The sequence below is a fragment of the Pinus tabuliformis genome, chromosome 5_2, assembly GCF_031772625.1.
Source record: "Pinus tabuliformis cultivar Carrire ecotype Pingquan chromosome 5_2, CPIR1, whole genome shotgun sequence".
Taxonomy (NCBI): domain Eukaryota; kingdom Viridiplantae; phylum Streptophyta; class Pinopsida; order Pinales; family Pinaceae; genus Pinus; species Pinus tabuliformis.
Window position 1 is genome coordinate 468,417,472 of NC_142306.1, and position 27,469 is coordinate 468,444,940.

Consider the following 27,469-nt stretch of genomic DNA (forward strand, 5'->3'; position numbering starts at 1 on the left):
GAAACTCAACTTCAAACATTGTGATCTTGATGATGCAACTTTGTTTGTCAAAAAAGTTGGCAAAATAGTTGTATATCTTGTGGTGTATGTAGATGATCTTTTGATGACAAAGAACAATGAGAGTTATATTGCATCCATAAATAAGGAATTGAAGAAAGGTTTTCAGATCACAGACTTTGGGTATGTTCACTACTATCTTGGTATTGAAGTAACTCAACATCCGAAGTTTATATTCCTATCTCAGAAGAAGTACATTGAAGATTTGTTAAACAAGTTTGGTATGGCTGAGTGCAATCCTTTGACTACTCCAATGGAACAAAACTTAAAGCTCACGTCCACTGAAGGAAAAGAATTTGAGGATGCAACAAAGTATAGATAGCTTGTAGGAAGTCTCAACTACCTGACTACTACCAGAGCAGACATTTCATTTGTTGTTGGAATCCTTTCTAAGTTTATGCAAAAGCCTTGTGAGGGACATTGGTCCGCTACGAAAAGAGTTCTAAAGTACTTTAAGGGAACTCAAGACTTTGGACTTATGTATACACAGGTGGGTGACTTCAACTTGATTGGATACTCTGATTCAGACTTCGATGGAGATAAAAAAACTGGGGTATCTACTTCAGGTTATGCTATGAGTCTTGGATCTGGAGTTGTCTCTTAGAGGTCACGCAAACAATCAGTTCTAGCGGACTCCACAACTGAGGCAGAGTATGTGGCAGCAGCTAAAGCAACAGAAGGAAATTGTGTGGCTCAAGAAAATTTTGGAAGATTTGCAGGATAAACAAGTGCATTCAACTCCTCTCATGATTGATAACACTTATGCAATAGAGTTGGCCAAGAACCCAAAGTTCCATGATCGAAAGAAGCAAATCAATACAAAATACCATCTGATTCGACATCATGTTGAGGCCAAGACAATCCATCTACGCCATTGTTCCACAATGAGCAAATTGTAGACATCTTCACCAAAGCGCTCAGAAGAGAAAAGTTCAAATGATTCAGAACGATGCTTGGATTCACCAACATCCCTTCAGATTAAGGTGGGGAATGTTGACACCTAATCATTGGGATTAGGTGAATCCATGTAAAATAGTGTAAATAGAAAATAAGGAGAATTGGAATAAGAAGAGACACTGGGAGATGAAGCCCAAGAGTCTCTCCCTCCATGTATATTTATATGATCAACCTTAATGCAAAAACACAATTCATTTGAGGAGTTACCTCCTGGCTTGACATCTAGGAGTGGACAACTCACTCAACAAGCACAAAACAAGGCATGAAATGGTCTCCAAAGTGTAATGTTCCCCACAACATAGGGAACGATCCTTTCAACAAGTGGAATAGCCTCCTAAACGGTCTCAATGACCTCCTCCAAAGGTGCAAACAGGCCCATCCAAGTGTGTAATGGACCTAACATCATCTCCCATGCAAGCACAATGACCATGTAGTGTACAACATCCAAGGCAAGGCTCACAGATCCCAATACAATACGTGGGTCCTAAGGCGTGTACACAAATCTCAATGCAACATAAACAGTTTGTTGCGTCAAAATGCAAATGCCATTAGGTAGAGAAACATTAAGTATCATCTTCTAACTTCACAATAACTTAAAATTTATACCATTTTCCAAGTTAAAACATGATGGGGGCAACATCAACCCCTATCACATGTGCCAAGCCTTAAGATTAGTAGTAGTTCTTAGGACGCTAGGTAACGAGAATGTGTAGTGCTAGATAGTATGACTTGATAAGTAACTCCATGAGTTGCATCACATAACTAGGTGAGGTTTGTTAAAGATATTCAACCATATGAGTGCCTTTAAAACATGAGGGTGCACTTTTGCATTGAGTTACCATTCCCTCGACATAATTTCTTACTACCCCTTCTTTTCCTTTTTTTTTAATTTCAAGTAGTACATTTTATTTAGATATGCATTGTTAAGCATAGGACTTAGGGTAATGGCTTCATAGTGAGGGGGCATTGCTCAAGCTTTATTTCGGCTTTTGAATTTTTTATTTGGTTGCATCAACCTCAAGCTTACCGCTCCATTTTTTAGAGATGAGGCTTTTCTAAGGAGACTATGAAGTACTAACCTTTTTATGACATATGGCAACCAACCATGAGTGGAGTATCTTCCTCCATTGATCAAGATATAGAACGTGTTAACTACAGATTGGGATATGGACACGCTACACCTTCCTAAGCACCCAATGGTGCAACTCAACCCACGAGTGACAATCACTTGTATAACAGATGATTATGATCCACCATGGCAAAACAAGAAAATAACATTAATTTAGAGCGTTATGATTCCTTATCTGACTCAAGCAATGATCACCACCTTCATGACAAGTACATGAGACATTAACACCATACATAGTTTTAAAAACTAGTCGACTTGAACTGGAAAATGGTCAAACCAGTCGGTTCATTGGCCGACTGGGTCAAACTAGCACAAAAACCAAGTTCATGATGCCTCCATTTCGCCCAAAAATAAAAATAAAAAACAGCGCTAACCAGCCAGTTCTGTCCTAAACCGGCCTAACCAGTCGGTTCCATCATAAATCGGTTGGTTCATTGCCAAGGCCACGGTGGACCCGTGGTTTAGGAAGGTTCCAAGGTGTTGTGGAGGGAAAATAAGGGTTGTTTCCCTCCAAAAACACCCTCTACAAGCCTTTAAAAGGAGCTTACCCCTCCCATTTGTCTCACACATCTCATTTGGAGTTTTTGTGAGTTTGATTGGGAGCTTGGAGAGTGTTGAGTTTTTGATGGAGTAGTCATCTTAGAGGCTTGGAGTTGAAGTTGGAGCTATTTTGGAGATAGTTTGGAGTTTTCAGTAGAATTGGCATCTTCAAAAGGAGGCTAAGGAAGTTAGTTTGCATTTCCAGGTAAGGATTTTCACTTGAAAAATTCCTCATTTCACTGTTTTCCATGTATTAAATTTTTTTGTGTTCTATGCTATCAAATTTTGTAGCCTACAATGTGCATTTTTTTCCTAAATTTAGCTTTGGTTTTCCATTTTTCTTAGCTGCAATATTTTTAAATGGCAGATTTCTTTGCAAATTTTAATTATTTCAAGCCAACATGGCTCCAAAAGCCAAGGCCAGTGCATGTGCTCATTGTATTTTGATTTATGGAAAAATGATATGCAAATTTTGCAATAAATCTATTGGAGGTGGGGGTATTCTCAAATTGAAACAACACTTGGCTGGGATAAGAGGCCAAGTAAAGCCATGTGAAGCACCAAATAAAGTGTTAGGTCCTGTTAGGGCAGAATACCTTTCCAAGCTTGAAAAGTTTGAGGAGAATAAGGCTAGGGAGAAGGTCATCCAAGATGAAATTGCAATGAAGAGGTAATTATTAGAAGCCATGAAAGTGTGGGTGTGATGATTACGAGATTCAAGACTCCTCTTTTATCCCTTCCACCAATGACCCCTTTCACTATGTTCCTCCTTCTCTTGGCCAACAATCAAGAGGAACAAAGAGAACAAACATCCAGAGTTATTTCTCATCCTCTAACACCATTGCCTCTGCTAATCCCACTTCCTCCAAGCTAAGTCGTCAACCCACTTTGGATCAAGATTGGAAAAAACAATGCAAAGAAACTTCTTATCAATACATTGCTCGATGGTGGTATGATGCAGATATATCATCTAATGTTGCTCGCTTCCCTTATTACCAAGCTACGTGGGACTCCATTATAGCTGCAGGAAAGGGCTTCAAAGGCCCTAGTATGCATGACTTGAGGGGAGCTCTTTTGCAGAAAGATATTTCTTTGATTGATGAGTATTTCGCTGAGTATAGAAAGTCATGGCTCAAAACAGGTTGTTCCATCAAGTCAAATGGATGGACCGACAGAAAGAACCGCACTATCATTAATTTCCTTATATCTTGCCCTCATGGAACCATGTTTTTTAGATCAATTGATGCATCTGATAAGGTGAAGGATGCAACCCTTCTATTTGAGCTTTTAGATGACATTATTCAGGAAGTGGGGGAGCAGAATGTTGTGCAGGTCATCACACATAATGCCTTTCTTGCTGGAAAGATGCTTGAGTCCAAATATAAGACCATATTTTGGACTCCATGTGTTGCACATTGTATAGACCTCATACTTGAGGACATAGGCAGAGTGGAGTGGGTAAAAAACATCGTAGAGCATGCCAAGTGCATTACAAAATACATTTACAACCACTCATGGGTATTGTGCCTAATGAGAAAACACACCAGGGGCAAAGAGCTTGTCAGCCCTGCAATTACGAGATTTGCAACTCACTTCCTCACACTGGAATGTCTCAATTCTCAACAGAAAAACTTGCAAAAAATGTTTTCTTCTAATGATTAGATCGAATCTCAGTGGGCTCGTAGACAAGATGGCAAAGACACCAAAAAGAAAGTTTTTGACAATTATTTTTGGAATAGGTCTGCAGGGCTTGTGAAAATTACCGAGCCCCTTGTTAAGTTGCTAACGATGTTGGATGAGGAAAAATTGGCCATGGGCTACATTTATGAAGCTATGGATCACGCATAGGAGCAAATATGGGCAGTTTACAAGGATAGGTTAGCTAAGTATGGTCGTATATGGGAGATCACTGATAACAGATGAAACAATCAATTGCATCGTCCTATACATGCAGCTTAGTATTTTTTGAAGCCAAATGTCATTATAAAGCTTGGCTAGGAGATTTGCAGGATGGGGAGGTCAGAGCTGGATTGATTGATTGCTTGGAGTGCATCGTCCCTATCCATGCAGACCAATTGGAAATACTTAAACAACTTACTCTTTTCACTATGGCAGTTGGTACCTTTGCAAAAACTTGGCAAGAGATGTGGATCAACCAGGTAAGAAATTCCAATTTGTTTTTCTTTTCAAGTTAAATTGTTTACAAATTTAATATTCAAATAATATATAAATACTTGTAATTTGTAGATAAGTAATGAAATGAACTAAGTTACTATTTAATGTGTTTTTCTTTGCAGTACATTAGTGGGAGTCATTTGGTGGCCAATGTCCTCAATTGCAAAAGTTTGCAATTAGAGTCCTCAGTCAAACTTGTAGTGCTTCAGGTTGTGAGCGTAATTGCTCTGTTTTTGAGCGCATACACACGAAGAAGAGAAATCGTTTGGAACAAAAATGGTTAAATGATCTTGTCTTCGTGCAATACAACCTTCAATAAAGGCGGAACCAAATGATGAACAGAACACCTGATCTAGATCCCATTGTGTTGGACGATATTGATCCAACATCAGAATGGGTGGAGGAGATTGAAGATCCTGTGTTTGATGTTGATTTTGATATTGACATGTCATTAGCGGGGGATGAAGCAGATTTGGTGGTGCCATCAAAGCTAGGATTAGTAGTTGCATCAAGGAAAGGCAAACAACTAATGGAAGGCACTAGTCGTGCAACTCGACCAACTCGTGCTTTCATTAGGTCCACTTCTATTGTTATTGGTGGTAGTGCTACTGAGGTTGCATATCAGGCTGAGGCATCCTCAGACTCTGAACCAGATGATGTCTATGTAGCCCCTGATGATGGTCTTGTGTCTAGTAGTGGTGATGAATTTGATGATTGATCATGTGTAGATTTGTAGTCTTGTAGTGGCCCAATAGCCTCATAGCTTGTAGCATTGTTTTGGACTTTATAGACCATTTAGAGCCTCATTGCTTATTTATTTTGCCAATGATATGTATTGCACTTGGTGCCATTTTAATATATTCACCTTTACATGGTATATAAATGAGCAAACTTTGCATATTTTGTCTCTATTGGCTTGGAATCATAGGTTTAAATCTTAAAAATAGTTTTTTTCATTAAAATTAATTATCTAATGTATTTTTTTTAAAACCGGTTCATTGAGACCTGACCAGTTCCGGTTTGAAACCCGGTTTATTAGGTGGACTGGTCCGGTCACCAGTTCCGGTTTTTAAAAATATGACACCATATATGACCAATGTAATGAAATATGACCATGTACAACATGCATATCAAGCCTCACAAGAATAATCATCGTTGAGAGCGAGCTAAGTAAATGCAGGGAGCATCTCTGGCCAACTATCCATGAAAATCATAAATCTCATCTATGGAACCACTGATTGTGATAAGAATCAGAAGTAAAAAGTATCTGCTAGTTACCCATACATGTCAAGGTGTAGCAAAGTATGGGTAAAAAATAAAAAAATGCCCCTGCATTTACTTAGCTGATTGAAAAATGGAGTATTCTCTGCAATTGGAATGGAGTTCTTCTTTATGTCAAAGTTTCAAGCACTCATTTGATTCCCATCAGACTGCTAGTCTTTGACAAAGGCCATTCAAGAACCCTTCCAATCATCATTATGGGCCTTTACCTTTTGCAAAAGATAAGCCCACAATTTACTTTTCTGTCTATTCACTATAAGGCTTAAGCCTGCATGTTTACTCAATTTGTTGGTTTAGATTTTATTTTTGGAAATATATATCTTCTATTTACATATCATATATATATATATTGGGTTTAGATTGAGTGATTGTAGAATGAAGAGTTATCCTCTCCACCCAGGTTCTATTCCCGTAAGTGACATGTTGAGATCACAATGAGTATATGGCTGTAATGGCTTTGAGCCCTGCTGTTGACCAGGCTTTGTGCCCTGAAGCATCTAGGGTTTACTCTGGATACCATTCTTAGAATGAGGGGAAGTGCCCAAGGGATTTCCCAAAGATTTGTTACCTAGAAGAAAAATATCACATTTCTTATACAACTATATAGAACTGTACAAAAGTTATGTACTCTATTTTTAAGACATCCCTTAAATTTTGTTGGTATTTGTTAAATTTGCCAACTAGGGCCAAACTTCACATTGGACAGCTCATATTTTTCTTGGATACCTCTCTCCGAGAGGTGTAGGATTGATCTAAAGATCATCCAATTCTGACATGTACAAATGGAATTATGAATTTATTTTGATTCTGAACAAATTGTCAAGGTCAGCTAGTGAACTCATGTAGGCTCAAAAGCACAACAGTCACATCTATTCATCCTCAACGCTTGCCTGTAAATACATGATGCCTCCTCCTCATTTGGACTCACTTCACTCACTCATCTTCTCTCTCCTTCATTGATTGGGTACAAAAATCAGAAGTTGCTCTCCACACGTGCGAAGGGAAGAAAGGGTTTTCTATTCCAGCATTGACCAGATTTAACCGAAATTGCAGAGGTTGTTTTTGGACTGTGTTGACCTGTTTTGGTGCAGTTTTGGGTGGAGGAATTTTGTCCTAGCAGGCCGCAGTTCTGGACACAAGAACCGAGGCAATCTGACCTCCTGTTTGACCAGTGTTGACTGTACCAGGTCTGGCCGCAGAGTTGACTTTTGTTGACCAGTTTTGATTGGAATTTTTCATACTGTTTTGGACTAATTAGACTTGTTGTTGGAGGCCGAAGTTAATTGGGTTTGACCAAGCTAAATTAAGGAAGAAATCTGCCGTGTTGACCAACATTCACTTTCTGGTTATGGCTTTTTGTTTATGTTGTTTGACTAATCAGATTTTCACTGTAGGTGGACAAGTGAATATTATACATTGTACTCTCTCTCTCTGTTGAACTTTTGAAGAATTATAAGAAGAATTGATCAAGGGTTTCCCCACATTGGGGTTTGTCCCTAGCTAGTGCCATATCTTGTGTCCTCTTGTCTTGGCTAGTCTTCTACTGTTATTGTTTATGTTCTATCTGCATTTTACTATCATATTGATGTGATTGTTAAACTGGATATTGATATTGGGCTAATAAAGAAATTGAAGCAAAATTGCTCTAAGCATAGAACATACCATTGTTATCCTAAAATTAACATGGTATCAAAGCTGAGGTGAAGACAAAGCCTAAGAAAGAGTGAAAAGAGCAATCACTAATCAAAGACAAATTCAATGGCTTTCACATCCTACTTCAAATCTGATGATAAGCTTCATGATAAGTTTGATTATCATGCATGAAAGATGTCTCTTGATTTGACATTAGACGAGCAAGATGTGATGGATTATGTGCAGGGAAAGATTTCAAAACCTCCTTCTAATGCGTCGGATGCTGCTAAGATCAAATACAATAAGGGTGAAGTCAAAGCCAAGAAGATCATCAGGGATTCTATTCATAAGCATTTAGTTGCTTATATTTCTAATTTGAACACATCAAAGGAGATATATGACAGGTTGGTTGGCATGTTCAAATCTAGCAATGCAAATCAAATTCTTTTGTTCAAGAATAAGCTAAAGGATATAAAGAAAGGAAGAAATGAAGATATTCAATCCTACTTCATGAGGATTACTGAGATCAAAAATGATCTTCTTTAGATTAGAGAAGTTATTGTTGATAGAGAGCTTACCCTCATTGCTCTTGGAGGACTCCCTCGTGAATGGCACGTGTTGAACACTACTATTCTTAATAACGACAGGATTCCAAGTTTTGAAGAATTGCTGACTAGATGCTCTCAAGAAGAAACAAGGATGATGGAACTAGATATGCCTTCAAATAGGAATGATCCTACTGCATTCTCTGCTCATGCTAAAAAGAAGAACAATGCAGGTTCAAAGAAGCAATGTCAAGGAAGGCCAGGTTTCAAAAATGGAAGGAAGGGAAGATGCTTCATTTGCAACAAGTTTGGTCACTATGCTAGGGAGTGTCCTAATAGAAGGGATACACCTCATGATGATGACAACCACAATAACAACAATTTCAGGGGCAACAACAATCAAAGAAATGGCAAATTCAACAACCAAGGAAAAAGGAATGCTCCCGCTTCTCATCAAGGAAATGGTCGCCCTTCCAAGAGATCAAGAAACACCAAGTATGATGAATCTAATATTGATGATAACAAGCAAAAAGAATTCTATCCTATATCTTCCCTTTCTACTGCATCTCCTCTTGACACTTTGGGAAATTGGTTGATTGATAGTGGTTCCTCGAGGTACTTCACTGGGTATAAGGAAGCTCTTTCAAATCTAATTGAAAGGGATAGAAATTTAGAAAATATCCTTGGAGACAATGCCACCTATCCCGTGAAGGGAGTTGGGAATGTTACTCTTCAATTGCATCAGGGTAACACCATTCATCTACAAGAAGTACTATATGTACTCGTTCTAAAGAAGAACCTGGTATCTATCTCGGCGATGAAGGACAAAGGATTCAAGGTGGCATTTGTCGATGGAAAGGTACGTGTGTGGAATAAAAATTTCACAGATGCATTTACACTTGGCTTCAGGGTTGATAGCCTATATCAAGTTGGAGGAAGCCCATTGGGAGCTATGTCTTGCGAAACATCACTTCAATCTGAATTATGGCACTGGAGGTTTGCTCATCTACATTATAAGGCTCTACCCGATGCAAAGAATATGGTGACAGGTATGCCCAAATTTAAAGTAGAACATGAAGGTGTTTGTCAGGGGTGTGCCGAAGGGAAGCATACAAAGGGACCATTCCCCTCAAGTGATAGCAAGACTACTGACATATTGCAATTGATTCATTTTGATCTATCTGGTGCAATGCTCGTGAACTAATTGAGAGGATACTTATATTATGCAACCTTTATAGATCATTTCTCTCGCAAGACTTGGATATATTTCTTGAAGAACAAGGATGAATTATTCTCATGGTTTCGTTCTTTCAAAGCCTTGATTGAAAATCAAACCGGGAAGAAGATCAAAATATTGAGGACTGATAATGGAACCGAATGCGAATCAAATGAGTTCAAAGATTATTGTAGAGAAGTTGGCATTAAGAGGGAGACTACTACCGCATATACTCTTGAGCAAAATGGTGTTGCTGAAAGGAAGAATCATTCTATCTTAGAAGTTGTTGAAAAAAGTGTAACTAGGTTCGGTCTTCATAATGACATGATCTTTGTAACTGATGTATTAAATGAAGTAATAAATTATTTTTGTATATCTTGCTTCATGGGTTTCATGAGCAAGAAGAGTAATTAGGTCAAAGACTTCTTCTTGATGTCTTTAGGATTTTTATTTGTATGTCAAAGAGTCATGTCATGTATTAAGAAGCTCTGTATGAGCCTATATGCACTGTATTCTAACCTACAAGATGTGTAGCAGCCCTCCAAAGACCAATCATAATCCTCTAGAAGTCTGCAAGTGAAAACAAAAATGAATTCCTCATGTTGACTTCAATACTGAATTAAATGTATAAATGAAAGTCACGTTGGCTCAGTGAATTAGTCATGTCGGTTAATGGATTCACGTCGGCTTATTATATGTGCACAAACTACGATAAATACCCACGAAGGGTAAACGAAAATAGACCAAGGAAAATTTCGAATGTCTCTGAAATTTCGCATATAGGAGCAGAGTCACAGTAGGGCTTGACTGCACCTAGTTTGGGTTTTTGGTGCAATCATGATCTCGCATATATGGAGTAGAAGCAACTTCGGATAACGACATAGCAATGAGTTGAAGTCTGGGCTAGATATAGACCTAATCTCCATGATGATAATCTCGGCATTAAAGACAGCCTGATCTCGCATGACAAGGAGCAAGTCTTGGCATATGAATCTCGACAGTGTTCCTGTAGCAGTCTAGACAAACAGCAATATCTCAGATTACATGAAGTCTCGGTGATGATCACAGTGATATAGAGGGTAGTGCTCTCCTCCTCGGTGGCACATATCTCAATGAAAGGAAGCACGATGATTATCTTTTGATGGAAGAAAGGGATCTTTGAATCCTACACTAGCCCTAACAATCTCAGCATAACTGTGACAGAATTATGAATATATCACAATGAGATTCGGACCCGTATGTATGCATCTCGGTGATCTCATAATAAGACACAGTCACAATCTCACTATCTCGACATAAGGAGAAGAAGCCGTATTACAGTCTGTTTATAATAAGGAGTTGTACTAGAGTCTCGGCATACTGACAATGAAGAAGATCCAAAATGATATCTCTATAGTAGTTTCGGTATCATAATAGTGATGAGGGTTTCCAGATGTTTCAAGTGGTGCAAGATGAGGAAGCAGTGATGACAGTAATTGTTATGATACTAAAGGAAACTATGTTGACAACAATGATAAGTGACAAAGAGACAATCATGGTGCAACAATGATGTCAACAATAATGAAGATCTCAGTGAGGCAGAGGTGCAGCAAGGATGATGATCCCAGCAACATTGAAGAAGAGGATTGATGTCTTGGTCTTGGAGAGGCAGATTGTGTCAAGGGTCATGGTCTTGGAAATAGGTATTTGTCGATGGAATCTCTATTAGAAGAATTTTTTGTGGGTTTTCCTCTCCAAGAAGGAGAGGTTTTGGCCCTGGCAGAAAGCCAAACATTTGTGTTCTTGTCTCTTTTGTTTTTTATAGCAGTATGATGAAGTAAACAAATACACTAATAATGAATGGAACATCAAGCTAAGATAAATTGTATGAATACTTCACAAATTGTTATCATATTAAAGAAGAATCACCTTAATTATGTTTGCCCTAGATTCTTCAACAGAAGCCACTCGTGCCATGCTTCATAATCAAAGTCTTTCGAAGTTCTTATGGGCCGAAGTCTGGTCAAAGAGAAGTGGAGATAAGTCATGATGTCACTTTCGATGAGGATGTTGCCCTTGGGAAGATCAGTAACCTTCCTCTTCCAAGGAAGGACAAAGAAGCAGATTCTGGAAAGCTGGGAGAACCGCAGGATGAGCAAATGCCTGATGTTGAAGGACCAATGGATCCCATTGATCCACCCCCTCATGATCCCTCCTCCTTGAAAAGGAGACCATCATGGCTTAGGGAGACTCTCGAAGATGTCGAGAGACATGTTGCACCTAGAGGGACATTTCGTGTAAGCAAGAAGCCGAATAGGTACCAAGGGTATTTAACTATTATGAGCACCATTGTTCAATCTGAGCCTTGCACATTCGAAGAAGCTGTGAAGCACCAAGTTTGGAAGGATGCTATGAACGAAGGGTATGATTCGATTATGAAGAATGATGTTTGGGATGTGGTTCCTAGACCCAAGGACAAATCTGTTGTCACCTCGAAATGGCTCTTCAAGATCAAGCATGGAGCTCATGGAAGTGCTAAAAAGTTCAAGGGTAGATTTGTTGCTCGAGGCTCCTCTCAAAAGGAAGGTGTAGCTTATGATAAGATATTTGCACCGGTTGTCCGCTACACCACCATTTGTTCGATTATAGCCCTTTCTGCCTCGCAAGGATGGAATCTTCATCAAATGAATGTCAAGACTACCCTCTTGCATGGTTCACTTAAGGAGGAAGTCTATGTAGAACAACCTGAGGGGTTCGAAGTTCAAGATCATCAAACACATGTATGCAGGTTGAAAAAAGCCCTCTATGGGTTGAAGCAAGCACCTCGGGCTTGGTATGAGAGGATCGCTAGCTATTTAATGAAGCTGGGATTTACAAGAAGTGAAGTTGATCCAAACTTAAGGTTGAGAATGATAGACCTCTCATCTTGGTATTCTATGTGGACAATCTCTTTCTGACAAGTGTGGACCCTCTTATTCATCAATGTAAGAGGGAGTTGGCTTCTGAAGGAGCTAGGACTGATGCATTATTTCCTAGGGTTTGAGGTATGGCAAAAGCCAGGTGACATTTTCCTTTCTCAAGGAAAATATATTGGGAAGATACTTTAAAGATTTGGGATGGTGCACTGCAAGTCCGTGACTACTCCGATGGAACTTAAATTCAAGAAGTTATGCGGAAGTGTTGTTGGGCCTGATTTGGGAAATCCTTTTGAGTATCGTCAACTCGTGGGGGCCTTGATGTTCTTGGTGAACTCCTATGTTTTGCAATGAATACATTGAGTCATTTTATGGTCGAGCCTCATCACATACATTGGATTGTTGCCAAGAATCTCTTGAGATATCTTCGGGGCACAATCACTTATGGACTGAGATACACCGTCGAGAATGTGAGGCTCCATGGTTACTCTGAGGCAGACTGGGCTAGCAATGTGTTGGATCATAAAAGCACATCTGGATGTTGCTCCTCTCCAAATTTTGCTTCGATATCATGGATGAGCAGGAAGTAGAAGTCGGTTGCCTTGAGCACCACTAAGGCTGAATACATTGTTGCTAGTTTAGCCTCCTGTGAAGCTGTTTGGTTCAGGAAGCTCTTTAGTGAGTTGTTTGGACATGTGTTGGATACCACCGTGATCTTCTACGACAACTAGAGTGGGATTCGTCTTTCTGAGAACCCTATGTTTCATGACCACTCCAAGCATATTGATATCACTTACAACTTTATACAGGATATGGTACAACACGGAGCAATAAGGCTCCAACACATTGGGACTGATGATCAGGTCACCGATATTCTTATGAAGCACCTAGGGAAGTTCAAATTCTTGACCTTCCGTGAACGACTTGGAGTCGTGGAGAAACCCTCTTATGAGGGTCTCGTATGAGATGGATGTTGAGCTCTAGGAGCTCTAGGGGGCTTGGGGTACTTCTTGGAGCAATGCGCGACCATAGGGTGAGTGGTTCACCTTTCCCTATTGGTGCGCGATGTACAGGCTGAGTGGTTCACCTTCTGATCTGAAAATGGGGCACTTAAGGCTTCTTGTCTAACTTACAAGAACCTCTCCCACTTCCAAAGCTTTAAATTTTCCCAAGTCTTATTGATTAACCAATGCGGAATTAAGAAATGCTTGAAAATATGGGTGTATGCTTGTATTTATTTTCAACTGATTACTTGCTTTAATTTCTGTGGTTGTGTTGTAAATTAGTGTGTTGACACTGATGTATAAATACATATAACACTAAATAAAACAGCAGAGATACTGCAACAATAGAACACACACAGAAACGGCAATTTAATTAGGAATTCACCCACACTTCTTGGGCTACATCTCTGTGAGCTCTAGTCAACTCAACTAGGCTCTCTGGGATTATGGTATAAGTCTTTTTAAAAGCTATTTGGCTCAACTCCTGTTGTTCTACACATAAACAGTGGGTTTAGACACCATTTTATCCCTTGGCTCTTGAAGCTTTGGCTCTTTGCTCTGGCTCTGGCTCTTGAAGCTTTGGCTCTTTGCTCTGGCTCTAGCTCTTGGCTATTGGCTCTGACTCTGGCTCTTTAGCTCTTGGTTCTGGCTCTTGGCTCTGACTCTGACTCTTTGGCTCTGGCTCTCTGCTCTTTGCTCTGGCTTCTTTCTGCCTTCTATCAGGTTACAGCTCTCTCTGAGCTTTTCACTTGAACTCCAAGTGACTCCCTTGGTTGCCTTTTGCTTTTGTGCTGCCTCTTTGGCTTCTGTGTTGCCTCCTTCGCCTTGGCTTCACTTTCAGCAACAAAACCTCCAACGATCAACAACAGCAACCAACCCTCTTCTCGTTCTGTTGTTTTGTGGCTTTTTAAGCCAAATCAGTGTTGTCTGTTCATTTTCCCTTTCGGGCTCTGTAACTTTCGGCTTTGGTTCGCTCAAATCCCTCTTCTAGCGTTCAATAATCATTGCATAACGCCTTTAGTGCAGGCGGCCACCTGTTTCGTAACGAAATGGACCCATCGGCGCTTGAAATCCTTCAAAAACAATCGTTCTCTATTTACATAGAGAACACTGTAAAACACGGAAAAATCCGCAGAGAACATTGTTCCCGGACTTCAATTTTTTCAGATTTAAAAATATATAGAACACAGTCTATATTTCCATCGGGTCCGGCCATCGCCGATACTGATTCTCCAATCCGATCATCGGCGATCGGCATATTGCACCGCATATATACATAGGCCCCGCTCCATTGTGTTCGCTGATTGCGATCCGCCGATATCTGCGATTGCGGTATTGCATCGGCCCGGTTCCATCGCATTATGCCTCCGACTGTCACCGCCGATTGTGATTGCCGATCGGATTTGGACCATTGATTGGCCAGATCCGACGGCCCCTGTGCAAACACTGTTCAAGCCCCCGATTGCCTCATTTTCGTTGTTTTCTCCTGTTTTTAAGGTTCCAATAGTGTAATCCGATATCCTTAAGACTTTCCCTTTTTCGGTGGTTTTGACCTTTTAGGAGATTGATGAAGACTTAGGAGGGTTTTAGGACCCATTATCGAGGGATTTTGCCTCTTTTTCCTTTGAAAAAGGGCAGCTTCATTTTATGATAGCTTCTGCATCCTAAGTCAGCTTTTTCCCATTCAAGTTGCAGTAGATTCCGAATGGGACGATCTCTGCAATGGGGCTAGTTCCAGGGACTTCCTTGGACTTTCACTTTCCTCTAATTTACAAATGGTTTGTGCAATTTGGCACCTTTCACCTCTTATATGAAATCTTTTAGACTTAGAGGTTTATCCAAGATCCATTTTTGGATCACCTTCCTTTGTGATACCCCATGGTGGAATATGCATAGGATAAGCGGTTCACCTTCTCCTATGGCATATGAGCAGGATGAGTGGTTCACCTTCTCCTGCCGGCACATCCTACCCATGCAGTCTGAGAGTCATGGGAAGTACCTCTCATCTGACCAATGAGTAGGGAAATGAGGATAGGGACCATAGTACTACCAATGGACGCATCGTGTACTACTGTACTCCCTATGCTAGGATGTTGATATTGATCTAAGATTAATGGAAATTGACTTCGGGTCGGTTAAGAGTGGCATGACACTCTCTATTATTGGAGACTAACTTCGGGTCAGTGGAGAATGCTATGAAACATTCTCGATCATTTCTTCTTTCTTCATAGTTCACCAGAGCAGAGAAAGTGATGGTACAGATTGTCAGACAGTTTGGCAAGTGAAGTTCTCCCTAGTTGAGAGGGAGTGTTAAATTTGGAAACTAGGGCCAAACTTCACATTGGACAACTCATATGAGGTAGCTCATATTTTTCTTGGATTCCTCTCTTCGAGAGGTGTAGGATTGATCTAAAGATCATCCCATTCTGACATGTACAAATGGAATTATGAATTTATTTTGATTATGGAAAAATTGCCAAGGTCAGCCAGCAAACTCCTGTAGTCTCAGAAGCCCAACGGTCGTGTCTATTCATCCTCAATGCTAGCCTATAAATACATGATGCCTCCTCCTCATTTGGACACACTTCACTCACTCATCTTCTCTCTCCTTCATTGATTGGGTACAAAAATCAGAAGCTGCTCTCCACACGTGCGAAGGGAAGAAAGGGTTTTCTGTTCCAGCGTTGACCAGATTTGACCAAAATTGCAGAGGCTGTTTTTGGACTGCGTTGACCAAGCGTTGACCTGTTTTGGTGCAGTTTTGGGTGGAGGAATTCTGTCCTAGCAGGCCACAGTTCTGGGCACAAGAACCGAGGCAATCTGACCTGTTTGACCAGCGTTGACTGTACTAGGGCTGGCCGCAGAGTTGACTTTTGTTGACCAGTTTTGACTGGACTTTTTCAGACTGTTTTGGGCTGATTAGACTTGTTGTTGGAGGCTGAAGTTGACTGGGTTTGACCAAGCTGAATTGAGGAAGAAATCTGCCCTGTTGACCAGCATTGACTTTCTGGTTAGGGCTTTCTGTTTCTTCTGTTTGACTGATCAGATTTTCACTATAATTGGACAAGTGAATATTATACATTGTACTCTCTCTCTCTCCCCTAAACTTTTCAGGAATTATAAGAAAAATTGATCAAGGGTTTCCCCACATTGGGGTTTGTCCCTGGCTGGTGCCATATCTTGTGTCCTCTTGTCTTCGCTAATCTTCTACTATTATTGTTTATGTTCTATCTGCATTTTACTATCATATTGATGTCATTGCTAAACTGGATATTGATATTGGGCTAATAAAGAAATTGAAGTAAAATTGCCCTAAGCATAGAACATACCATTGTTATCCTAAAATTAACAGTATTACATGGATGACAATAAATGTTTCATTTCATTTCATGTTTATCATGTTGGTCATGTCCTAAAGATAACTTTTGTGAAACATGCAGAGCACACATAATAGCTTAGAGAAAAAATAGCTTTCAGTTTGCATGGAACATTCGATATGATTTCTTTCAAATCTTTCAACATTTCACTGAGACAATGTTTACCAATATCTAATGAGGCCTTTCCAATTGCCTAGCATTATTCGTTGTTCAAATGTCTGAAAGGAACAGGATTACTCTTCAGGAAACCTACCAATGTCTATAGTGATATGGAATAGTTAAATGCAAAAGTCCAAGAATTATCCAATTGTTCCAATTATATCTCATTTAACAGAATATTTAGAATTTTAACTCAGAAGAATCCTATCAAAAAATTCAGAATATACAATTTTGGCAAGGCTGGAGTGTTTTGTCCCCATACATAGTAAAGTTTTGATGGAAGACAATTTTGGACCATAATGGTACTTCTTTGGGGAAATATCTAAAGTAAAACATGCAATACAGCTTTTATTCAATAACATACGAGTGAATTCTACTGGGTTCAGCACAATACGTTGTCACCTAGCAATATTCTGAATTTTAATTTGACTCAAAGGTCACTTCAGATGTATGAAAGTACACTACATATCAATAGTATTGAAGTGAAAAAAATGTTAAGTGTATACCAACGTAACCCTTGCAAGTGCATTTCTGCTGCCATCACTGCCAACACCAACCATTTCGCAATCCATGGCTACTGCATTTGTTGGGCTATTCAAATTCAGAAGTCAAGACGGATTCTCAAGGACCTTTAAAAATTACAAAGAAAGTAATATAGTGGATTTAACAACTTCTGTCTTATCAAAATTTTCCAAGACCAAAATGCTTGGCCAATTTCTACAAACACCAAAAATCCCATGGAACAGAAAACATTATATAATGTTGCACATCATAGGTGCTAGAAAGGGTTGGTGAAAAATAGTTAGGAGACATAAACTCTACAACTGAACGAAACAACTCTCTCATCAAAAATTCAAACTTTTTAGATTTTAATGTAACTATTTCAATCTCACATATTCTGAACAATATTCTTTTATTCCACGCTCCCTGGTTCTTCTGAATTTGCCATGTTTGAGTTGGGCTTGCTTTCCATTCAAGGCACCTCGCTAAATTTGAAATCCTCCAAATGGAGACGGGGAGGTCAGGTGCTATAAGAGGTTTTATTCCCTGGTGCACGATCTCTTTTCAGTTCAGAGACTTGGCCGAATAGGCACACACTTGATGTCTTCAGACCAAATTAAAGAAGAAGAAATTATAGCCTGCGCCAAAATTTGTTGGAAGTAAAGCTAGAAGCAAGCACCCTCAAGGTGGCCAATCAAATTCAAAATTCAGCAGGATAACAAACAATAGACACATGTACAAAAGCTAGACTATAATCAAATCCCAAATACCAGATCATGCATGCTTATGAACATTCCTGATTGATTATCAACAAAAGAAAGAGAAGGATCCTAAGGAACAAGCAAAACAAGAAAAGCCTCCATTATTAAAGAGAGAAACTTAAGTTTCCAAGAACTAGGAAAGGAAGGAGCCTCCACCTCAAAGAAAAACTTATTGTTAAGTAATTATTAAAGTATTCAACCCATTCCTCCCTAAGAAGACGGAGAAAATGACAACTCACTAGTAATGGTACTGGGAGTGCAAGAAGTAAGCCAACGTTCCAAGTCAAGCAACGACTTAAAAGAACATTCATCTAATAAATCAGATTATATGAGGAAATAGTCCCTTGTTAATTGGAAATGAGCACTCCAAATGACAAAGAGGATTAAGAAGGGAAGTGGTACAGAATTAAGAAGCGAAAAGCAGGAAGGTTTCCTAAGGCAGAATCACTCAAGAAAGATACCTGGAAGAATGCCAAGAAAGGAAAACAAACCCAGCTAAAATCAAAGATCCTTTTCAAATCCAAAAAAAACTGAAGTTTAGATGAAATTCCTCTCCTAGAATACAAGGACCAGGAACAAGTAATAAAATAAATACTTCTAGAAGAAAAAGCAAAGAAGCCCATCAAAGTTTTGTATTTAGTTAAAAAAACTATGATGGATAGAGGAGTTTCAGGAGGAATAGTCAGTAAACTTCAGCAGAAATGATAGACAATAGACTTTGAGTCCAAGTTGCATGAAATAGGAAAAAGCAATGGGTTAAGAATTGGAAATGATTTTGGAACCAAATTTCACGGGATTTGGGAAACGTAGAAGCTGCAATTCATACATCGGTAAAAGTTTTAACTTTGACAAATAAGTTAATAACAAGCACAAGCAATAAATCTTGATTCACTCTTGCTGGTGTTAGTGAAACAAACAATGGGAGGAAATGAACTTGTAATTTTATGGGGGGTTTCAAACTGTTACCAAAAATTGGGTAACCCACAGAAGAAAACGGTTCTCCTTGGACAACCAGCTAGCCAGCAGCCCTATTTGATCAGCATCTAACATGATGCCAAGATCCTCCACTTCTTGTTGTGCTCAAATTTCTCTCTCCCATCCAACATTCCTTCTTGAAGGAAGGTGGGTCATCCATCGACAGGTACCTTAACCATTTTGCAATCATGTGCTTTCTCTTAATGTTATGGGCATACTTATATGGATCAAGGGGCAAACTGGATAATTGACCAATCTTGATTGTATTCTTGTTCCCTCACTTCACCAAGGACGTTAGTCTTTGACTTTTGTCTAGTGGGATCTCCTCTGAGGCTCTATGGTTTTAGGAAGAGCACTACTGGGAAGGCACTAATTGGAGTAACATATCCAAGACATTCCATACTTACCACTATCATATTTCCCCACTAATCCTCTCCATTCTTCAGGCCAGTGGTCATTGGTTATTAGAATTGACACCTTACATCCTCATCCTTGAGCTTGGGCCCATAAAACTGACCCCTGCAGAATGATGCAGCTAAAAGAAAGATATAAGCATAAGAAAGCCACAATGAAAGAAAAAGATAAAATGCAAAAGATAGATGGGGAATTTGTTTAGCACATGGGCAAAAGCCAAGCATGAGCTCCACCCCCCTACAAATTGATAGGCTAATCTAGGACATGGCACTTGCCCTTGGTGACTGTGTAATATTCCTAATGGAAAATCAACAGTAGATACCAAAAACAATGAACTTGGAACAGCGAAAAAATGAAGTAACAACGGCCACAAATTTAATACGCAAATGAAACCAGCATAACAATTTGAGCCATTGTATTAAAACATGGATCTAAGTACATAAAATGAGATAAAACAATGGAACCTGGGCTTGCCAAGCACGCTGAGCAAAACCCATAAATATGTTGTTGACCCAAGCAATAGAGAACTCATAATGGTGATGTTGTTGGCCTAACGAATAAACTGTTGTTGATTGACTACTGGAATGATGGGTTCTAGTCCGAATACTGCTCGGATCAGCTTGAAACTTCTCCTATGGTCTCCTCTCCAAAAACCCACAAAAACTCGGAAATGGTTTGGTCCGGTCCCAAGCAGCGAAGAATCCCTCCAACTAGTGTGAATGGCCCAACTGGCCAACTAGTGTGCACCACTGCAAAAATCCTCTGTTGGAAGTAGCCCTCAACTCTGCAACAAAAGAACTCCCAATTGATCAGAAATTTGCCTCTAAAAAGCTCAAATTCTTCAGCCCTCAAGCTCCCAAACTTCCTAGCTCTTATGTCTGCGCAAGCTTCCTCTAGTGAAGCCAACGCACTGCCAGAAAATGATGAATTCAGCCCTCAAAAATGGCCCCAAAAATCCTCCACAATCCATCACCAAAAATACACTCTTCCGGCATGATAACAACCCCTGCAGATTTTCCCACGAACTCTTCCACAATCTATGTGTTGGCCAAGTCGACCTCTCTCCCACGCCTAGAAATATGCACCGCTCCTCTAATCGCTGAAAGTGAAGCTATGATGAGGCCCGTGATAAACTTCTCTAATATCCAGCTAGGGAGACACTCGAAGTCCTCTGAAACCAGCTTGAATTTCGCTTGAAACCCTTGTGCTAAATAGCACTCCAACCCTTGCGTTGAACAGTTCCAAGAGAAGATGAATTGTTAAGTGTAATAGTCAAAAGAATAATGTGGAGTGACCCCTCTTTGCCTTTAAATAAGCCTAGCCCCATGCGCCCTCCTTGGTGGCCCCCACTTTCCCTCCAAGGTGTTAATTTTTCACAAATTTCTATGAAGTTATAATCACTTTAAACAATTCAATTTTAATGACCCCAATAACAGATAAGCAATTATAGATAGAACAGTAAACAATAAATGTGCAATAGTAGATAGCCAAGCACAATGAGACAGAGATTTGGTCAAAGACCAAGGAAAAACCCCACAAGGGGGGAAACCCTTTGATCAATTCTTCTTCTGCTATTAATCAATCAATGTTCAGCATGAGATACATCAATTCAATAGTACATCCAAGAACCAGTCAAAGTCAAGCTTTGACTTCCCAAGTAAACCAATCCAATTATGAGAGATAAAGTCAAAATATCAGTCTACAAAATTTTGGCCTGCGGAGGAACAGTCAACAATAGTCAACGGTCTACCCTAATTAGTCAAATTCAATGGTCCAACTGCTCAGAAAATTTCAGTCAACTCAACCCTAAATTCGACCTTCCTTACTTAGTCAAACTCAATCAAAACAGGTCCAAAATATCCTTCTGTAATTTGGTCAAACTTCCACAATCAACCTGCAATCAAACCCTAGCTTCAGCCTGCAGTCAAATCTAGTCAAAGTGCCTTGAACAATTCGATCAAAGTATCCTTCAACTCAACCTCCAAGACAGTCAAAGTAGTAGAAGATAGCCCAATCAAAATAAAATCAACGCTGGTCAACACAATCCCAAGACAGAAAAGTCAACACAAGTCAAAACAGAACTCTCTCTCCCCTTCACACGTGTGAACTCAACTTGCCATTTCAGAGATGATTTGATGCTTGATGTGATGTCCAAATGAGAGGTCAACAAGGTAAATTTATATTTGATTTTGGAGGGTCATTTTTTTTACTTTTTGGTGTTGACTTGGTCAAGGGTCAATAATTAAGTTTTCTTGGTACTGTGTGTCTTCTCCCTCTCCCTAGCCTTGCTTTTATAACTTTACATTGAGCTAAATCCCTAACCCTGATCTCCAAAGTGATTAACGGTCAAGATTAGATATCGCCTCACTTGAGATCAACGGCTGAGATTAAAACACAATCATTAAAGTAAATTACTTTACCTAACTTTACTTTAGCTCAATGAGCCAACATAATACTTACGTGCTTTTCCTAAGTAACAAAGCAACTTGCCCAACCTAGAGCAAGTATCCTAGGGAGATCTTGTGGGTGACTTCTGGACACCTAGGCACATAGGCATGTGCAAAAGCACCTACCCAAGCTACAAATATCAACACTCCCAATTAGCAAGGGAGGTACTTCTTCCCCCTAAAACTGTCCTTGACCTGGACTTGTATCCACTACTTTGGAAGCTCCCTCTAAGCTAGAACCTTTTCTGCCACCTGGTCTAGAAAGATCCTCGAAGTACAACTCCCCTTGGCATTGTTCCTAGAAGCCTTTGCTCTTGAACATCCTATAAGGTCATCTCATCCCAAGATACCTTCTTGACAGACTTGAAGGAATCTATCAGTTGCTCCCCCCTACTTGAAACTGAACACTGACTCCCTCTGAGTTGCTCGACCTTTGGAACCTCCCGCTCCTTATTCTTTGTCACTAAAATGCTTCTTGTCATTGCTCTTATGCTAAGTCCTTCTGGCACCCACAAAAAAATATGTCAATGTATAAATCTACAAGGATCTTCCTTGTGGGTCTGTCTCGGTCCTTTGAGACACCCACAGAAATCTATTTTCAATCCCCCGACTGGAACAATCTCCCTCTCTTCCTCTGAGGATTGAAGTCTGTCAATCCGTCTAGCAAGCTCTACTGGTACTGTCCTTGGCCAAACCCTACAGGTACTTCTACTCATAACCTATTGCAGCATATCCCCTACCCAACGACTCCTTGTTGCCCATTAGATCCAGATATTTGATAGGGCCCAACGCAACATTCTGCCTACAACATGATACTCCTTTGTTTAGTTATTGCACCCACAACTTGGGGTGATGTCTAAGCTCCTTTGTTGGCTTTGGTTTACCTATCTCCTCAATCTGGCCTAGTTGGCTTCTACTAGCATCGATCCAATCATACCTCTGCGCAGCTGCCACTTGCCCAAGCTCAAGTCTACTACTGCTTCGTTGTATCCCAACCCAATCTTTGGATCCCACTATGAACTCTCCAAACTATTGGCCCTGTTGACAGGATGACTACTCTATGCTTCTTCGCGACAACTATTGTCAGTTGCCTTTTTCTGGAACACCCATGTGCAACTTCATGTTGAAAATTGGGTAGCTTGAAAGGTACTTCTAAGAGGACACAACCCACCAACAGGGAGTTGGTTGGGCAAGTTACCCAAGTGGTTGGGGTTTTGACCCAAAATTGTGGGCATGGATGAGAAAACCCCTTAGACCACTCACACAAAAGTATAAATAAGAGGCCAAAGGAGAAGCCTAGAGAAACATTGTGAAGGATAATAGTGTGGAGTGAAACTGACCAAGATAGGGCTGAGTTGTATTCATGGGGGCCAAGATCTGCCCAAGAGAAGCCACAGGAGTAAGTAAATAAGTCCATTCAAGATGTTGAGTTGAGTATCTGCTAAGCAAGAGTGAGCCATGTCTGGGTGGAGCAAATTTGTGACTGGGTTGGAGGTGCGGAACCATAGCAAGGGCAACCTGTGGATTGGAGAAGGGGATCGAGGCCTTGTTTTGTTAAGTAGATGCTTGTTTGTGGCCTAGTAATTCCAACGGCAAGTTTGTCCTGTGATTTCTAAGGCAGTCGCAGAGATATAAAGGGCCAATCGTAGGTGTTTTAGCCCTATGAGTAGGGAAGAGTGTTGGACAAAGTTAGTTCTAGCAAATCAAGGGCAAAACAAAGGCAGGACAGAGTTAATCGTGGTTGGAAGATGGTTGGATCAAAGATTAAGGGTTGTTGTAGCAAAAGAAAAGGTTTCCACAGAAAGGTCGAGGGTAGATTTGTGCTTAGGAACACTGGTCGAGGCCTATAATAGACCGACAAAGGGTTTGTTTTGAGTTGTATAAAACAATTGAGGGCAAGAATACTTGGTCGAGGGAACAAATAGGCTAGTTAGGGCCGCAGAGGATTAGATCAGGTAGATCTAGACGGTCGAGGCTTCAAGGAGGTCAGCCAAGGTGATCTGAAGTGACCACAGCGGTTATGAGGCTAGGCCGCAGACAGAGGAGACCGAGAAGCCTCAACCCTATGATCAAAAAGCCTATTTGCCTCAGGATGATGTGTAAGAAGTGAATCTGTTGAAAGGAGGATTGTTGAGTGAGTGGGCTAAAGAGACAAGCACAAATCTGAGGAGTTGATCCTGAAGTCTGCCAAGAGGGCAACAAGATTGACAGCGATCTAAAGGGAGCTTATCACTGTGTGAATATCAGAGGCAAAGGACAACCAAGAGAGCGGTGGACAAGAGAACTAAAGGAGCTAGGGACAAAGGATTTCCATTAGCAAGTAAGTCAAGATTTGTCATTGTATTTGTATTGGGCAGTTTGAGGATCTATAGGATCATATCTCAAGCCCTCGACTTTTGTATATTATGTATACTAGTTGTATTAGAGATCTGAACGGTTGTGATACCTGGTACGAGAGCCTTATGGATTCTTCATTAATGGACTAATAAAGATCGAGATTTGGGATCATAAAACATGTGTACTTTATTGACTTCACTATTGTTATATTTTCGTTGTGCAAAGTGCTTTTATGTTGGGCTTCTCTAATGTGTTGTGTCCCTAGCTAGGGCACATACTAGATCTAGAGGGCAAAGGAAATTTCAACATGGTATCAGAGCTACTTTGAACACAGGTGGATCAAAGAGTGCACAAGAAGCAGCTAAAGAGGGAGGTGTGAAACGGCTAGACATGGAGCATAAGGTTCAATAGAAAAAGTTCTTTGACATGGACGAGATATCTCCGTGTGGATGGCAAATTAATCATTGGATAGTATCTTCGTTGGGTTGTGAAGTTGCACATCCGACAATGAAGCCATGTGCACATAAGGTATTTGACGAAGGAAGATGAGGACTCACGCAGAGTTGAGTTGCGGTAGTCTAGAGTGGATTAGACCCAGTGTTCAACCACAGCTCGAGGCTCACTTTGGAAGGACACAAATTCAATGGCAGCACTTTCTGAGAGGGAAAGTAGAGTGAGCAAGTGGAGGTTGTGTGTGCTGAAAGGGAAACTGCAAAGGAATGTTAGCCGCCCAATGGAAGTCAAACCTTTAGGTTCAAGCAAGCAAGTGGACTTTTCAACCCATGTAAGGACAGTCACAAACCATGTGAGAACACTCATGGTGGTGGAAGGAAAAGTCATGTTGCATGTGAGGACAACCATGCACCATGCAAGATAAAGCTAGGTCTAGTACAAAAGAAGATGTGGCACATGCGAGGGCAGTCATGGCCATGCAAGGAAAGTCATGGCTCATGCGAGGACAGTCATGGGTACGCAAGGAAAGTCGTGTAGTTGGAGATTTCAAGCTATGATGGAAATACCTTCCTCACTAATAGGGAGTGTTGCAAATTGGGTAGCTCGGAAGGTATTGCAGAGAGGAGAAAACCCACCAAAAGGGGGTTGGTTGGGCAAGTTACCCATGTGGTTTGGGTTTTGACCCAAAGTTGTGGGATTGAGTCTCGAGTTAATTAATTGTTTAATCTAATTTGTTGTTGAGTGATAAAATAGGTGTTTCTTGATGGACAAGGAAAACCCCTCAGATCACTCACACAAAAGTATAAATAAGAGGCCAAAGGACAGGCCTAGAGACACATTATGAAGGATAATAGTGTGGAGTGAAAGAGCCCTAGAGAAGGCCAAGCTTTGTTCATGGAGATTGAGATTTGCCCAAGAGAAGCCATAGGACCAAGTAAATAAGTTCGTTCAAGATGTCCAGCTGAGTATCCGCTAAGCAAGAGTGAGCTGAGTCTAGTTGGAGCAAATTTGTGATTGGTTTGGACGTGCAGAACCCTAGCAAGGGCAAGATGTGGAATGGAGAAGAGGGTCGATGCCTTACTCTGTTAGGTCGAGGCCTATTTGTGGCCTGGTAAGCCCAACCACATGTCTGTCCTGTGGTTGAGAAGGGCAGTGGCAGGTGTTTTACCCCTAGGGGTAGGGCAAAGTGTTTGTAACCAACTCACCCCATATTTACCCACTTTAACATGCTCACTAAGATAAACATGAAGATGAGAGTTATTATGCGAGACCCGATTTCCGATGCACTTATGGAAAATTGGGTCCATATGTCCAAAGCTCATTACAACCACCCAGCGACACATGATCACACTGTTATCAACCCAACTTGACCTAACACTATTTCTTTTCAGTTTTGTCTCCTTAAATTTAACAAAACTTTCTATTTTTGGCAATTTTTCGGGTTCTAAACTTCTGCGGTTGTTTTGAGGGCCTAAACAACATTTTAGGGAAAACAGAGAGACTAGAAAAGTGCCAACATCTATTTCACAAATTTTTCACTCGGCCTTCTCAAGTAGATCTTCGAAACAAGGTATTATGATAGTCGAACGGAGATCATATGCCAAAGTTATGACCCCAAGAAGTTGGAGGTCCGAATTACTCATTTATACCAAACAGTTTGTGTACATAGTACCAATAGGTTATAAATACATATATGTTCATTAATTCAAAAATCTCACCAGAGAATCATAATTGACACAATGACAAAGCTAAACATTCAATCTTGAACCGCCTAAAACACACTAGACATTTCGTCAAACACATGGAAAACATGTAAGCTACAGGTCATGAATGCATATCTAATCATAATAGTCTGAGATTCATCTGAGAATCGCCAAGAAGGCCCTATGCCCTCTTCACATAGCTGCAACAACAGTTATCAGTCTATGTATTCATCAACCAATCAATGGCTAAACCATTCATGACAGGAGCCATAAATAACATACATAATGTAACTAGCAAATAACCAATAAATGACCAGCATAGAAACCATGCAACTCAGCCATAATATCACCAACATAATCGCTACATATATACATGAATCCCAATAGAAGAATAGCTCTTACCACCCGATCATAGATTGAGTTGAACCAAATCTCTCTTTTAGCCAATCACCCCGGTACCATATTCCAAGCATGAATGTGGGATCTCATGGAATAAACCAAACCAAATCGGGGCTTCCAAAGGTCAAACCACCTCAACCCTCAACTAGTGATTCCACCTCACTGTCGAACATCACTGACACCAACTAGATCAGTCTCTACCCAAGTTGTCTAGGGCTCCAAGAACTAGTAACTCAACCCACAGCCTTCCAGGGCTCCAAAGCATTTGTCCAACCCAGCTCCAATGACTAGTAACTCAACCCACCAAGAGCTCCAGAGCGTTTGTCCCAACCTAGGCCCTAGGACTAGTAACTCAACCCAAGTTGTTCCAAAGCTTCCAGAGCATTTGCTCCAACCCACAGCCATAAGGAACATGAGCACCAATCAAAAAAAAATCAAGTGGAAAAACCCACACACCATGGCTATCCAAGAAATGGCAAGGCAAGGCTAGAAACACTGTCAATTCAGGAAATC

General features: G+C 40.4%; 1 protein-coding gene across 1 annotated transcript in view; it reads right to left on the reverse strand.

Moving 5' to 3' along the window:
* The window catches only part of LOC149159683 (Polynucleotidyl transferase, ribonuclease H-like superfamily protein), a 206,908-nt gene that overhangs the window by 150,309 nt on the left and 29,130 nt on the right, over nucleotides 1–27,469 (reverse strand). The window contains exon 4 of the mRNA XM_089436539.1: nucleotides 17,473–17,557. Coding sequence (XP_089292665.1) covers nucleotides 17,473–17,557 — 85 coding nt within the window. The remainder of the gene's footprint in view (nucleotides 1–17,472; nucleotides 17,558–27,469) is intronic.